The sequence below is a fragment of the Sprattus sprattus genome, assembly GCF_963457725.1.
Source record: "Sprattus sprattus genome assembly, chromosome: 19".
NCBI lineage: Eukaryota > Metazoa > Chordata > Actinopteri > Clupeiformes > Clupeidae > Sprattus > Sprattus sprattus.
This window is the reverse complement of record NC_137917.1, coordinates 13,690,965-13,708,083: the sequence shown is the minus strand read 5'-3', so window position 1 is coordinate 13,708,083 and position 17,119 is coordinate 13,690,965. Positions and strand designations below refer to the sequence as shown.

The window sequence follows — 17,119 nt, the reverse complement described above, 5'->3', positions numbered from 1 at the left end:
TACACTGGAAAATAGAGTAAAATACAGGTTTGTATCAGGTACTTTAGATTTAACTTTTAGTGTGTCATTTCCGCCTAGTCTACTTCTCATGGGCACTTAGTGAGCCTTCTCTATAGACACCACCCTTTGACAACTAGCCTATCAGGCATCATTTCATCACCTAGGCTTTAAAGGCACCCAGTGCAACTTTATGTAAACATTCAATGGAAAATAAACATTCAATTTCTAGTCTTTTTTACACGTAGTAAGTTTTAATAACTCCATACCATTACATATCGACATTCAAGGAGCAAAGATGAGACGTCGTTGTGTGGTGAGAACTGATAGAAAATCGTAAACAACAACAATCGCCGGTGGGGAGAAGCCATTTTTCCATTGACTGGAAGCCTGCTTTATTTATTGTAGGTTACAAAAAATAAAGAAAATGGCGGCGATTGTTGTTGTTATCGATTTTCTATCAGTTCTCACCACACAACGACGTCTCATCTTTGCTGCTTGAATGTCGGTATGTAATGGTATGGAGTTATTAAAACTTACTACGTGTAAAAAAGACTAGAAATTGAATGTTTATTTTTAAGCCTCGAAAGTTGCACTGGGTGCCTTTAAAATAAAACAGAAAAAAACTGTTCTTTATCCAAAATTCCTATATTTTAATGCCAAACTAAATCGAAACTTTGGATGTTTGAACTACATTTTCTGCTATTCCAAATCTACATTTGGGTATTAGAAAATTGAGCTGGACTTTATTATGCCACTTTGACTTCCTAAAACATGTACAAACGCTTCGGCCAACCAAGGAGCTTGATTTGTAACATGTGATATAAATTGTCCAATCTCCAGGAAGAAATTAGGTCCCTGTCAACAGCGTGTATAACTTGGTCAATCTAACTATAAAAGTATTGGTCACAATTCTAAATACCAGAGGCAGAGAAGATCTACTAATAATGAAATAGTATTTAGATAAAAAGGATTTTACGATGAAAAAATGTTAACACTTGCAGCTCGAGTTAATTCATCCCAAATTAGGTTGGTCCTAAAGTTACCCAGTGGTTGGGTTAGAATAGCAATGTTAATGGTTGAGGTTGACTCAACATTAGGTTGATCCTAATAACCCAATAACTGGGTTAAACTATCAACCCATATTGCTGGGTTAGGATAACCCAACGTGTTTTCTGTCCAACATTTAACCAGCACCGTGCTAATTTTGTTTGTTTTCAACCCAACATTTTGTAGAGTGTATTTTTCGTGTGTCCATGCAATCATGATAGGATAGGGGGTTTTCTCAGACTACATCACACATGTGTGGTCGGACACTGGGACCTTGAAGAAGCGCTTGTCCACTCAACAACATATCTGATCCCAAGAGGAGATAAGGATCAAAACTGCCAGCGCGTACATTTTCAGGTTGGACATTAATGCTCTTCTCAGTATCTGAAAGCTTGAAGGCGCTTCCACTTATTCATTAACGGACATTTTGAAGAACTATGTAAAAACATTAAAGTTGTGTTTTAATCTTCAAGAGCCACTGTTTAACTAGAGAGCGAATCATGGAGTCGTCTACTCACGATAACGAAAATAACTTGACTTGGATCATGTGTTCTAAATGGAAAGAAAATTCAGAAGGATCCATATTTCACCTCGCCAACATGTTTTTATTTTTGGGTTTCATGGGAGGAAGTGGTTTCTATGGATTGTTGTACATGTTTACCTTTCTAGCGCTTGGATTATTTTGTTACACTATCTGGGCATGGTCGGACGTCTGCACCACGGACACGTTCTCCTGGACTTTCGTTCTGTTTGTGGTGTCCGTGGCTCAAGTTGTGCATGTTTCGTATCGTCTCCGAAGTGTCACATTTGACAAGGAGTTGCAGGAATTATTCAACTTTTTGTTCAAGAAATTGGGAGTGTCGCTCACCCAGTACGGGAAGATCGTATCTTGCTGTGAGGGGGATATTCATACGATTGAAAAGGACCATTGTTTCGCCATGGAGGGTAAAACTGCCATCGATAAGTTATCCGTTTTGTTGTCCGGCAGGTGCGTAACCAATTGAAAAATCTATTTCAGTTTTAAGTCTCACGTCAGCCTTAGCATATCATGTAACCGTGAATCTTTTTCAGGATTCGGGTAACAGTAAACGGGGAGTTCCTGCACTACATTTACCCCTTCCAGTTCCTTGATTCACCCGAGTGGGATTCTCTCAAACCCTCCGAGGAGGGAGTGTTTCAGGTAGGCATAATTTTAAAAAAAGAATAGAAAAAAGATAAATCTGTGTTGTTTACGCATTTCTACTGTCAAACTTTATTTTTGGTTCTAGGTGACACTGCGAGCTGACAACACTTGCAAGTATGTGGCGTGGAGACGGAAGAAACTGTATCTTCTCTTTGCCAAGCATCGGTACATAGCAAAGATCTTTGCTCTGCTGGTTCGGAATGATATCGCAGACAAGCTATACTCGCTTAACGACAAAGCTTTCGACGGCCACGGGTTCCGATATGATCTCCGGTTACCGAGCTTCTGTCACGTGCCCGTGCCAGAATTAGAAAAGACAGATGCGCCTGCTGCAGTCCCAGGACAGAGTGAAGACACCATGCCTATTGAAAGTGCCCCGTGATTCTCTGCTGAAGACAGTTCTTCTATTGTTGTTGTTGTGATAAGAACACTACACATAGTATTGTCTTAAATTCGCCAAATGCCACTGTAAACAGTTCACATGCCCCGGCATATTATGTGTCTGTCTGTCTCTCTGTCCAAAACGTCATACTGTGTAAGGTCATGACTGTGTAACTTAAATCAAACACAGAGTAGGACTGCTGGACAAGGCCCTGCTACCCTGATGGCATGTGTAATGATATGAGAATAGCCTGATATGTGGCAAATGACTTATCAGAGCTTTGCCAAAAACAGCAGCCTTATGGTGAGACACGTTTAAAACTGCCCACACTTGACTTTTCCAAAGCGGATACAGCCCTTCAAGATATAAACAACCAGGATTGTGCATGCCATTTTATTACATTGTTTTTTTTGTAGACACCAGCTCTCCACAAAGCATATAGTACGAGCAATCAACAACTAAAGGTAGGCAACGGGAGACCTGGTGACTTTCACCCAGCTGTGGTGAATGATGCGGGTGGCCTCTTCTCTGTGTCGCTGGCCGCGGTGCTGATCCGGACAGCGCGCACTGACCCATTCCGACAACATTTGGAGGTGCATCGTAAGAGAAGGTCAGAGACGGCATCTCAAACTACATGCTGCGGGCAATTATATATAGAGTTAACATATAATGTCGGATTCGTAGTTCTAACTGAATAAACCACCATTGCTTTCAATGCGCAACGACCGGCTCAACAATGTACCGATTTAATGTTTGCTGTTTTGACAGACAGCTTGACAAGGGTCAAGCTTCTCTGAAACCACATACGTGTTGAAGGGGGAATTACTGTAAGAATGTTACTGTAATAAAGAACTACAGTGAAGCCTGTCGGAGAGTGCATTTCCCTTTCATATCACTCCAGCTGGTTACTTTTTCGGCGATTTTGTGCCATCTAGTGGTGAGACCTGTCAATGCATGCGCGCAGCAGCGAGGCGGTGTTGACGGCTGTCCCCTCGCTTCTTGCCCATTTTAGTCAATGCCTGTCAGCTCCATGGAATGCGCTACTCACACTGTGCAGCCCCCCACCTCTTACCGACTTACATTTATAGCTGCACGATACGCGACCATTGTTTTTCTTGCTCCCAAATTACCACAAGCATACTTGGAATTTCCCTCGACTTCTTACGCTATTGGTGCGGTAAGTAGCTTTCACAATCCGTTTAAATGTGACTTAAGTTACGACGTAGCATTATTAAGCTTTTGACTCGGACGCGTTGTGAGGCTTTCATTTTTTTTCGCCTGTAAACTAAATTCATGCATCAAGTCTACAATAGTCTGTTGTCTAGGCCTTAATAAGATAAGACCATTATTGAACCACTTTCAGCTGCATTCTTTTGCATGAAAGGTGCTATATAAATAAAGTTTATTATTATTATTATTATTGACAAAGATCCAAAGTATTCAGTCGATAAGACATATCAGTGTCGGCCTACATAAATCATGACATCACATAGGCCTGTAGTCTATTTGTTTTGAGGATTTTTGTAAAAATATTTGTTTTAATTTTTTGCGATGAGGATGATAATCAATTTAAAGATTAATTAAGTGCAAGTGAGTCAGACTCAGTGAAGCCTCCTATACATGCGAAATGACAACCAGACTAATATTATTACTGTATAGACTATGTTTTGATATGTTAAATTGATTCTGAAATTATGTAATAACATATACCATAGTATACAAAATCATGAAATTATAAGTGGATTACAAATACAATATGCGCATATATTTACCCCACGCTGTATAGTAACATACATTCAACAAACTCGATCGTTTCACTCGGATGGGGCCTGCACGTCTTATCCATTTACTGGGCAACTTGCTCTGAACTTGAACAGCTCACCGTCCCCTTCTCCTCCAGCCACTGCCGGTTTTGTCTCCAGTCTACGGTGAAAGCTGTGCAGGATGTCGACCACAGCAGACTTAACCACCGCGTACTACACGACCTTGCCTCCGTTGTTTTCGGGCCTGCCACAGTTAGAAAACACACCAGACTTGGAATCCAACATTACGTCTTGTCAACAATGGGAGGAGGCCCATCACCTGTTGTTCCACCTGGGCAACCTGAGTCTACTCGCAGGTCTTGTTATCCCTACTACGCTGGGACTGCACATGATTCTCCTGAGACTTCTGATAATGACAGGTATGTGTGCACTGCCCTCTACCGGCTGCTCATGGTCATCGATTGTGTTCACGTTGTCATGGGGCCGAGGTGTCATGTCGACCTGTTGACAGCTTGGTGGGAGGCACCCAAAAGTCCTCTGCTTAGTAAACCACTTACAGAGGTCTCTTATAGGCATGGTTAACAAATGTTAGTACTACATCGAAATGTCTATGTAAGCACCTGAAAATGATTGTTCATTTATACTGTAAGGAGATTGTAGCCTAACTGTACTCTCCCGTTTTTTGATTTTTTAAAGGTGTTGCTACTTTTACCAGGATAATAGTTTCAATATTTCAGCTGATGATGCAGAATTCTCCCAATTTAGACCAATCCCATTATTTGTTTGATGTGTTGTGACTTTTTGAATTTGAATGTATTAATGAACCAAAAGTTAATTCACAATTTGTTTAATTTCATCCTGCCCCTTAGGCTGCTCTCTCCATCATCTTACTGCGAATTAGCTTATATTTGGGAAATATAATTTAAATTACATGGCCCTTGTTTATAATGTACAGTGCTTAATTCAATTCAATTCAATTTATTTATACAGCGCCAGTACCAATTGAAATGGTCTCAAGACACATCAGAGAGCACTTTTTACACAGAAATGATCAGTGTGTTGCCATACACCAAACCCTGTACTCACATATCCCTAATCCTTACTCTTAACCCTAACTGGATGAATGGAGGTATACTCTAAGTATGCTATTTCCTGTTACTCGTTACATCACACTGTACCTAACAGTAAAGGACTTATGAAACCATTCTATCAATGGTTTCTGATTCTGTATTTCAGATGGAAGTATATATATTGTGTTCCCAGTTCTGACTGACATGATGAGACTGATTAATTGATTAATTAGACCACATTAAGACTGGGGTGTATCGTTCTGCTGGGTGCAGCGTGTCAGTCCGACCTTCATTTCTGCTTCCCCTGTTCTCCTCAGGATGCTGTCTCTTCATCGCCTGGGCAACACTCTATAGATGCACCTTGGACATTATGGTCTGGAATGTAGTCTTCCTGGTAGTCAACTTCATGCACTTTTTCTACCTGTTGTACAAACGCAGACCAGTGAGTTTCCACTTGTTGCTCTACTCTCTGTTCCTTCTGTTCTTTGTGAGGTGTGGTTTTCATTAGCTTTGAAGATGTGTTCGGAGGCTTTCACTCATGACAAAAAAATGATATCTTACAACATCTGCCTCGGCTGTCACAATGTCAAAGATTACACAAATTGTGTAAAAGATTAAACTTATAAAAAGGTTTTAAAAAAGGCACTAACCGTGTGCTTTAAAACAAAATAACAACCAAAAAATGTCTGGACTTTTCTCTCATTTCAATCCATGACTTGAAAAGCCTCAAAACACTGTGTTCTATCAAAAGCTGCTTACTGTGAGGAAACACAGACATGGTTACAGTATCTTTGTATGGATGCAGTCTCAGCTATCTACAGATGGGTTTCTATCCAACTCGTTCACATAGTGTAAAAGCAATGCAAGTCTGTGCGAGTTTCCATCCACTGCTTTATGCAAAATAAAAATGTTTACACTCCTAAGGGAGGAGACGAGATGTAAACAGCTCTGAGATCAAAACGTAAGATTGTCAGGGCAGATTGGGCAACAGAAACACCTAATAAAATTGCAATAAATGCAAATGTATGCAATCCAACCTTTTTCCAGTCACATTGTACCCTATGCAATTCAGAAGGTAATCCACCACCCTTTTGCGGATCTATTTTTTTATTTGACTTTGAAGATTTTATGTGAATTTCTTTTGATTTCTCGTTTGAAAGGTAAAATAAGTTTAATGGAAACCCAGCTTCTGATAGTAAACGGGAAATTGGGGTCAGAGTCATAGTTGGATGTTAAACAGGACCTTCTACCCCAGTAAAAAAGAGTTCCTTTTATTCCAGCATCCCTCTTATTCAAGCCTCCCCTCGTTAAGAGACCACAGTGTGTCCTATGAGACGCAGTTAGGGGTGTGACTAGACCCAAAACTAGACGCAGCTAGAAGAATTTTAAGATGCAACCCAGCAGCCTGAGATTCCTGTCAGTGTGGCACTTAGTAGGATGATAGAATGGGAGCTCTAGTTCCCCTCTGTACAGCAGGCGCTCCCTGTGGGCCTCACCTTTGCATACTGCTCCTGTCTGCCTCCCATCAGGGGAATGCAGAGACGTAAGGGAGTCTGCACTCACTGCCAAAATAGTCCAATATATACGGCATATTATGCAGTGCAACCTCATACCGCTCTGAACTGATTCTGTTTTAACATTGTGGTGTTTCTATCGAGGTCAATTTCACACTTCCAACTATTCCACAGTTTGTGTTGTGTTGACCATAATGACTGTGTGGGGGAGAAGCTATTTCTACTCTCATAAACTGTGCTTGGAACAAAGACAATTGTAGGAGAGTCTCCTTAGAATGCTTTTTCCTTCTACTTCAGACCTTTCCTCCAAATCTTGAAAACACAAAATCTGTGAGATGCATTTGCCAGTAGTTTTAAGTGGACTCTCAGATAGAAATGGTCAATGTTCTGTCATTTGCTTTTGTATTTTTCACATCAGCTCAATTCTCAACAGCACTTTCCTGGCTCCACAGCTGCCACAGAGAGTAAATGTTCTTCCGTGTTCTTCCCAGATTAAGATTGACAGGGAGCTGAAGTCCGTGTACAAGCGCATGTTCGAGCCGCTGCACGTGCGCGAGGCTCTGTTCCAGAGGCTGACAGGTCAGTTCTGCACCATCCAGACCCTGAAGAAGGGCCAAGCGTACGCAGCTGAGGATAAGACGTCTGTGGACGAACGCCTCAGCATCCTCCTCAAGGGAAAGTAAGTGGGTTGTTCTATACATCCGTCAGTCCACCAGTCCATGACTTCATCAGGCTTCTCCATCATTACTGCATGAACTCTACACTGTGTTTTCTGTGAGAATCCATCAAATAAAAATTCACGTTTCTTCCAGACGCAAATATTATCAATAAACACATTTAAAAACATACATATATTGCACAATAACAAACATATATTTAATAACAACTATAATGACAAACAGTATTGAATGTAAAGTATATTGTAAAATATGGAATCTACAATGGATAGGCTTCAATGGATCTAATCTATGTGGGTGTGTATCTCTGTCTGTAATTCTGTGTGTGTGTGTGTGTGTGTGTGTGTGTGTGTGTGTGTGTCTGGTGCGTCTGAGACAGAATGAAGGTGACCTACCGTGGTCATTTCCTCCATAACATCTACACCAACGCCTTCATCGACTCCCCTGAGTTCAGATCCACTCAGATGCACAGAGGAGAGAAGTTCCAGGTAGTGATGTGCATCATACTGCTATCCTCTCACTCTGCTTTTAATGGGGCTTCTTATTACATCCAGTGGAGAGAAGCTTCATTAATATGTCTAAACATAATCACTATAAGGGGTTGTGGATTTGAGTATATTTTTTTTTATTCAGAACAAACAGCTTATTTTGTGTTAGGCACTAATGCATTCATCCATCTATCTAGACTGTATCACGATGCCCAAGGATTTGAGCTTTTGAGATATTTTTTTTATTATTTCTGCTGTATCAGTTTGACCAGGCTGTTGGTTCACAGGTGACCATTATGGCAGAGGAGAACTGCAAGTTTCTGTGCTGGTCCAGAGAGAGGCTCACTTACTTCCTGGAGTCTGATTCCTTCCTGAACGAGGTGTTCAGGTACCTTATTGGCAAGGACATCACCAACAAGCTGTACTCACTGAATGACCCCACACTCAGTGACAAGGTAGGTCTGAATAAGGCAACCAGATACACTGACCTTCTCTTCATAGCAACTAGACAAGCATCAAATATTATTTTGGTGTTTTACATTGACAACTATGCTAATAGTGCTAATCATGATTACTTGATTATGATATTGCTGATGATAACTGTGCAAAGTGGATGATAATGCCATAAAAGCACAGACATAATTTATGCTGGATACACTCGTGACATGTCCCCACCACTTTTTACAACTGAAAATAACATCTCTCTACAGTCAATAGAAAGCTTCTCAAACTAAATGCTTAATCACCAGTTGATAGATGAAAATATAAATTGATATCTTGGTGTCGAATGCTGTCACCTTTGTCCCAGTGCATTAGGTCAGATGTCCATCTCAAAGGCATGCTTTTCTATCAGAAACATTATGTCTTCCTCACGTTTTGTGGTTTTAAAATGCTCTAACAGAGTTTCAAAGTATTGCTACCATCACAATTTTGGTTCGGTTTGCCGTGTCCAAATAAAAGAAAGTGTTGCTACACTGAAAAAAAGTAGGATTTGGTGTAATGACACTAGCAACTATTGGCTACTATATGGCTATTCTGTAACTAGCTATCTATAGTTAATCATATCTAGCATACATTATGCCTCACAAATGAAATAACAGTGGATTGTAACTAGCTATCTATAGTTAATCATATCTAGCATACATTATGCCTCACAATGAAATAACAGTGGATTGTATATGTGGATAACCTTAAGTGGACCATATAAAGGTAAAATACTCACCATTTTGCCAGACTACAAACCAAAAGACTCTGGGAGAAATGGTTCCAGTGTAACTAAACGGGTGTCATGGTGGGAACTGTGTTTATTGACTTTTCTTTTGTTCACACAGCCATGTGCTTGTATTTACCTCCTTGTAGCCATGTGCTTGTATTTACTTCCTTGTAGCCATGTGCTTCTTCTGTTGTTCCTTTTGAAAAAAAAAAAAAGACTATGGCGTCCTATACAGAGTCCCAAACCTGAGGTGTCCCGGAACGAGCAAACAGCATTGAACTCTCAGGGGAACAGACAGGGCTATAGCACCACCTAGTGGTGTATTTTTGTTTTGTGAGCACACTAAAAAACTTTAATGACATCCCTATGTCCTGTCATCATCACCTACGTGGGCTGCATTTCCCTTTACTTGACATTGGTTTGTATCCAGGCCATTATAAAAAGGAAAACTGGCCTAATCGAAGGCAATACTGATGATGATGATGATTAAATGACAGGCGCAGAAGAAGATGGACCGGCAGCCTAGCCTGTGCTCCCAGCTGTCCATGACCCAGATGAGGAACAGCATGGCCAGCACTGGTGACACCGATGACCTGCACCAGATCCTGAGAGGCTCTGGTGGCTCCTCATTGCGTGAGTCTTAGTCTTACCTGCTCAGTACTCACAATCTCACCTGTTCACGCCCTCAGTCTCACCTGCTCAGTACTCACAATCTCACCCGTTCAGTCTCACCTGTTCTCTCCCTCAGTCTCACCTGTTCACTCCCTCAATCTCTCCTGTTCACTCCCTCAATCTCACCTGTTCACTCTCTCAGACTCACCTGTTCACTCCCTCAATCTCACCTGTTCACTCTCTCAGACTCACCTGTTCACTCCCTCAATCTCACCTGTTCACTCCCTCAATCTCACCTGTTCACTCTCTCAGACTCACCTGTTCACTCCCTCAATCTCACCTGTTCACTCCCTCAGTCTCTCCTGTTCACTCCCTCAATCTCACCTGTTCACTCTCTCAGACTCACCTGTTCACTCCCTCAATCTCACCTGTTCACTCCCTCAATCTCTCCTGTTCACTCCCTCAATCTCACCTGTTCACTCTCTCAGACTCACCTGTTCACTCCCTCAATCTCACCTGTTCACTCCCTCAGTCTCTCCTGTTCACTCCCTCAATCTCACCTGTTCACTCTCTCAGACTCACCTGTTCACTCCCTCAATCTCACCTGTTCACTCCCTCAGTCTCTCCTGTTCACTCCCTCAATCTCACCTGTTCACTCTCTCAGACTCACCTGTTCACTCCCTCAATCTCACCTGTTTACTCCCTCAGTCTCACCTGTTCACTCCCTCAATCTCACCTGTTCACTCCCTCAATCTCACCTGTTCACTCCCTCAATCTCACCTGTTCACTCCCTCAGTCTCACCTGTTCACTCCCTCAATCTCACCTGTTTACTCCCTCAGTCTCACCTGCTCAGTACTCTCAGTCTCTCCCTTATACTGTGTCTTTAGGTAACATGTATTTAATGCTTAGTTTACATGTGTATTTAATTATGCATCTAAAGTGGCTTAAAGTGCAGTAGAGGTGTACATTTTACTCCCTGGGAATGAAACTTGTGCTCTTGGTGTTGGCACAGTTGAGGTACAAGTCTGAATGTATAGTTTGGATTTATCATTGAGAAATATTGTAATTTATTAGCTCAGAGCCTGGGTTTACCATGAACTGTGCCAGTAGATAACCTAGTTAAGAATTAGGCTTAAATCGGATTAGAAACAGTCTCAGCTATTGAATAGGGGAAATATGACATTTGAAATCATTATTATCTATGTTATCTTAAGGCTGAGTTCATGGTGAACATGAACCTTTGTTGAATGTATCTTGTGACACAGTTGTAAACACAATGCTCATGCAAGCATTTTAAGGGCAGCGTGAGCAAGCATCTGCCCTGCAACTTGTCCAACAGGGGGCGCTAGTTCCAAACCATTCTTGCTTAGCTTGAAGCATCTGTGTCCATGCAGCTTGAATAGAGTAAGAATAATGACTGTCCTCTGATGCTGCGACGCAATCACACTCAGCATTTTCTGGTGAAAATCGATCTCTAGCTGTTATAACCTGTTCAAATGAAAAATAGTTTTCTTCTGCTTAAGTGTTCTTCTGCTTAATGTATACTTAATTCCCCCCTTTGTTTAACATGTTAAGAGTCAGTCCCTTGACTCATACAGAAGGCCTCTTGACATAAAACCAAATCTTTACTTTAACCAAAGGAGGCATATGTTGAGGAGAGTAATGGATCAGTTCATTTGGACTAAGATTCACCCTAGGAGAAATCTAACAATTTAGTCAAGGGAACATGTGTTAGCCAAAAAGATATACCTAATGACAATGTGTCTATAAGAGCCCAGTAAGATCTGTGTTTGATATGATTAAGAATAACAAAAGCTATATTCAGCATTTACCTATTCTCAGAGAATATATGACTTATCAATAGTGTCTTATACAGAAATACATTGTTATTGTCTTACAAGTTTGTCTAAAGCCACATTCATTTTTTATTGGTGGCTTACATATGTTCCCTATATGAAAGTGCTCCAGTCAAATGGCTCTCATGTTGTGCGGTGTTATAAACTTCAGAGACTAACTCAGACGTGATGATGGTGAAAGCTGTTGCTGTGCAAGATCAGTGCAGTGATGTAGTGTCTCCTCCTGTTCCCCTCTAGCCGTGACTCTGCCCAGCCCCTCAGATCGTGCCTAAACCCTGACGGGGGTGTAAGATGCTTTCTCTTCTGTCAACCACTCCATATCCCTATCCCATCCCCCTCCCCTCTAAGCTCTTGTTTCAAATACACAACATTTAACAACAACAACAAAACCCACAGACTATATACCATATAACCTTCCTCTCTGCCAGTGGTTATTACGACTTATCACAAGCTGTCATGGGTCCTCATGGCCTCTCAGGTGAAACTGGAGCTTTGTCCTGGTAAATACAGACTTCATGGCATCATGACATTATCACTTTCAGTGATAGTGTGGAAACCATGAGGAAAAACATGACAGTGTGACAGATAACATGATGTTCTTGCACCTATAACCACCATTGCTGATGAAATTGTTAAACCCAGTCCCAGTACTATCTAAAACCTAACTGTCCTTCACTGTTTTTGTGTAAATGTGTGACCACACTGTATATAATCCAATGTCTAATGGATTTCAACATTAACAGCTTGATGGGACGGTGCGACAGAATATCCATTCACACCTTGAACATCACACATCATATTATCACATCATTGCCCAAGTCTCCTCACATCACCTACTTATGTGTTATTTTATAAAATCATGGGAATTAAAAATATGTCAGGGGTTGCACAGAGTAGTCGTGTAGTTACATCAATTTTGGAGTTTCTACATTATCATTGAATACTTGTTAATCACGTGAAGGTAGTGTAAGAACTGAAAAAATGGGTCAGTTTCTAAATAGTGTTCATTGCTACTGTTGACTACATTTCCCATACTGCTTTGTTTGAAGTCGGGGGTGAAGCAGGTTTCGGAGGGAGTTGAGATCAGATAAGTGGAGTTTGTCTCGTCTGTCTCGTAAAGTTATTTCCTACACCACATAATAACCCCTCCTGAGGAGCTCATAGTAATTCATAACACAATAAGTGACTTCAGTTAGGAACTTCAGTGTCTTAAGCAACCCGTCTGCCTATAACAGTGTGTCCTTCTGTCTACTGCATCGCAAGTGCCAATGAATCTGTTTTCCATACTTCTGAAGTGGCATGAATTTTTCTCAACAGCCAGAAGATAGAAATGAAGCATGCCCCTTGCCTCTGCTTTAAAATGCACATTTCTTGTATACAAAAGTGTTCGCCAAAGGATTATGTTCTGTTTTTTTCTTCTTTCAGAGAAATCTAAAGCCACGATGATGAAGCCCATAGATGAAGCCATGGAGGACGACGTTTTTGAGTCAGATTCACCCACCAAAACAGACCAGGCCCCCAGCACCTCCCACGAGGAGGTGTGTGATGAGTAGCGATGTCACACCGATGCCCCACCCCATCCCAAATACATTTACATTTGTACAATCACTCATTTAGCAGACACACTTATCCAATGCAACAGACAGTACAGTACAGCAGTTTAAAACTTCGATAAATTAGTTTTGGTAGCTCAGTAATCTCCCACTTCAAATGAGGGTAAAGACTGTATATTTAGAGATTTTCATGTCAATTGTTGTGCTGTTATGGTTACAATACAGGCTAAATGGCTGCCTTCACAATATTTTAATATTATTATCATCATCGTCGTGATGTTCCGAGAATCATCATTTAGGCCATTCACTTTTCTTTACCTGCTTTACAGGTCTGGAATGGTCCTATAAAAGAGAGAGCAAATCTTTCAGTTAAATCTGCATACATTTCCATGAAGGAAAAATAGCCTATCACTATAAATCACACCTATATAATCGCTTTCACTACCAACCTCCTGACCACCGACCGGGCTGGAGCGTTCTGTCGTTTTTTTTATTTTTAAAGAATGACACGATTTTCATGTCTGTTCACTGCAAGATTCACACGGCTCTCCTTCACCAATGATAGGATACTATGCTATCACAAATCACGACTAGCTAGCGAGTCAGAAGGCTAAACAACCGAATTTAGGGATAGCTTTTCACGAACAGTTGTATAAGCCAAATTATTTTGCCAAGTTAATGATGCCTATACTGCTCAAATGCAGATACATGTGTATAATTAATTGCATATACAGCTTCACACGTTTGAAAAAGTGACTAATGCTCAACACACCGTTCAGATGCAGCCTACATCCCCAGTATTGATCCGCAACAGACTGCCGTGGCGAAACCGAATTTATGTTGACATAATTGGAAGAATAGGGTTGTCTCATAATATATAACAATCTTAACTACATATTGTAAAATATGAAATATAAAGTATGGCAAATTCTAGCTTCCCAACACAATACCTAACTCAGGTTAGATAAATGCAATTATGCAAATACAATTAGGCCTTCGGTAATGGAAGTGAACTTGGTTATAACTAAAACCTGTCTTGTTTCCTATGTTTTTGGGCTGGCAATTTAGTGATACTGGACATACATTGTTTTACATTTAATTCAGACTCACCAGACCATTATTGTCAGTTGCCATGATGTGAAGCCCACTCAGTGTCACCATCACTGCCCTTGCCATATAACAAGTTTAAACGAATTATAATGAAACATACTGGGAATGCTGTGACAGACTGTCTGCGAGCAATTGGCTGCTTTTCTAATCAAACGTTGTGAAAAGAACGTCTATTTTGTGTGATTCTCATGGACTACCATCATTGTGCAGTGCTAAAGGTGAAATATATTGGATAGATGTGCTTATTAAATCACATAGGTTTGTCATGTTTTTTTTTTTTTTTTTTTTTTTTACATTGTGGCACAGTGAAGACACATTTGAGAATAAAGCTTAGAATAGAGGCAAAATGACTAAATGAAAATTATTTCTGTGGCTATTCAGTCCGGGGAGCTTCCTGTGGTCCAATTTTTCTAGCTCAAGCATGCTGGAGGTCTTGCTGTTAAGGCACTAGAACACCAGCTTTATGCAGAGATTCAAACATTCATACTGCAGCCTGGACTAAAACGGTTAAATAGAAGAACGCAGCAGTGATACTACTCTATTAAGACATTTCAAAAAGACATTTACTACAGAATTATATAAACAAATACAAATATTTTTTTTTGATCTCTTGTTCCCATACACATTGAAATATAATGACAAGACACACTTCAAACTAAGGCATATAATATATATATAATATTTAATTGATTAAAAAAATAATACAAAAGCAAATCAGTGCTTTCTTTGACAAGCCAGCCTGCGCTGGATCTCGTGACATAACAGGTACTGCTGGACAACTGAAGGCTTCTCAGTCAACAAAAAAAGAGACATACTCGCATAAGCACATTACGGTTTCAAACATGAGATCCCAGGCAATAACATAGCATTGTCAAGTTTTCTTGAGACCTAAGTAAGTGCAATGCAATTCCACTGATTGATACTCCATGCCAATGAAGAAGAAACATTTCATGTTCTAAAATGTATATACCATCACCTTCTTTCAGTGCTGTTTTCAAATGAATATACCATCACCTTCTTTCAGTGCTGTTTTCAAATGAATATACCATCACCTTCTTTCAGTGCTGTTTTCAAATGAATATACCATCACCTTCTTTCAGTGCTGTTTTCAAATGAATATACCATCACCTTCTTTCAGTGCTGTTTTGAAATGGCAGTGGCAGTATGAGAAATGCCTTCATAATTATGTCAATCAGACAACTAATGATTACATCAGTAGTTACAATCTTTAACAGACTAATAAAAGGAAATCACAAGACACAGAAGGGATAGCGCTACTACTGCTTGAGGTCATTGCGTGCCTTTGTGAGAAAAAAAAGCCTAAGAATCATGATCATATCATCATGTGTAATATTAAGAGGGAGAGGAAAGTAATTCAATTATTTTAGAATCACATTTCAATTCATCAATAATTGTAGTAGGATAGGGTTAACCCCTGGATACAATGCCACTTGTAAAATAAAATAAAACACTAGACAGAGAGTGTGACTGAGGTCAAATATAAAAGGTGTGTCTCAGACAACCTACTAGAGTGATCCGTATGGCAAGGCATATGTGGTGTGTCTCAACTTTGTTAAGAACACTGGGAATTTGGGTCTTTGAAAAGGTTGCTGAAAGCCTGTCAAAAGAAAAAGAATCAGCAAACAATTATTCCCCCGGCGTACCTCTCCCATAAGATGCCACACCATAGCTGCCTTTGAAAGGAATGTCAAGTACTGTCCTTAAAGATATCGGAAAGGCTTCATATCGAGGTTCCATTATCTAAAGCATTAATTTAACTTAACACAACAAGATCTCAATGACCCAATACACCATGACATATACTATATGCTGATGTATGTGGTCTTATAACGTTAACTAGTGAAATATGTTTTACATCCAGGGTCATACAATACAATGCCTTGTCATACATTCACAATTATTACAAGAATATGTTCATGTAAACAAAACATATGACGTACTACTGCATTTAACGAATGTCCATTAACAGAACCTTAACAATAAGCTTTACCAGTTAATTTACAATATCACTGACTCAGTAGATATCTGTTCAACAGTGTCTGATCACTGTGGGAGATGTGAAATAAATGGGGTGACACTTTACTTTAACCTGGCTTCATAAGACTGACATAAACATGTCACAAAAGTGTCATACACGTGATAAAAAGCTGATGTCCAATGATATGACAATATGTTGCCATTATCGGTAGTTGACATGATAACTCTCCAAATCTTATATGCCATAGGAAGCTTAATGTCACATGTTATTAAGCTGTGATTGCATCATATATTCCTGACACTTACTGGTTACATTGACATGACACTGCCTCATAAATGGACACTGATTGTGATACCAATTCATTACAGCATATGAGATCTGTTACATGACACACAAGATTATGACAGTTATGTAAATCCTATGAAGCCGGGTGTAAGTAAAGTGTCACCACAAAGGGTACATAACGCTTCTCTGTATGTGTGTTTGTTTCTCTGGGGTGAGATGAGTCCAATAACTAATTGATTCACCTGTTTGAATTATCTGAGGTAGGTATTTGTTGTAAACAGAAAAAAAAAATATTGTCTTCGTCAACATTCCATGTAGTAGCCAAAACGGATGCGGTTCTGGACCAATTCTGGGGCAGCGGAGTCC

The 17,119-nt window shown here is 40.2% G+C and overlaps 2 protein-coding genes across 3 annotated transcripts; both read left to right on the top strand.

Moving 5' to 3' along the window:
• Positions 1–931: 931 nt before the first annotated feature.
• Positions 932–3,477, top strand: popdc3 (popeye domain cAMP effector 3). Its single transcript, XM_080858349.1, has 3 exons — positions 932–2,035; positions 2,119–2,227; positions 2,316–3,477. Exons 1-3 carry the CDS (start codon positions 1,548–1,550, stop codon positions 2,610–2,612), a joined length of 894 nt encoding a protein of 297 aa, XP_080714475.1. The 5' UTR covers positions 932–1,547; the 3' UTR covers positions 2,613–3,477.
• Positions 3,478–3,584: 107 nt separating this feature from the next.
• popdc1 (popeye domain cAMP effector 1) lies at positions 3,585–14,739 on the top strand. Of its 2 annotated transcripts, XM_080858347.1 has the most exons (9): positions 3,585–3,789; positions 4,513–4,794; positions 5,763–5,887; positions 7,451–7,638; positions 8,016–8,124; positions 8,412–8,579; positions 9,835–9,970; positions 12,044–12,092; positions 13,232–13,325. In XM_080858347.1, the coding sequence occupies exons 2-8, from the start codon at positions 4,557–4,559 to the stop codon at positions 12,076–12,078; spliced, it is 999 nt and encodes a 332-aa protein (XP_080714473.1). In that variant the 5' UTR covers positions 3,585–3,789; positions 4,513–4,556; the 3' UTR covers positions 12,079–12,092; positions 13,232–13,325. The 2 variants fall into 2 exon arrangements, with proteins under 2 accessions (XP_080714473.1, XP_080714472.1); XM_080858346.1 differs by lacking the exon at positions 12,044–12,092 and having other exon boundaries at positions 13,232–14,739.
• Positions 14,740–17,119: the final 2,380 nt, after the last annotated feature.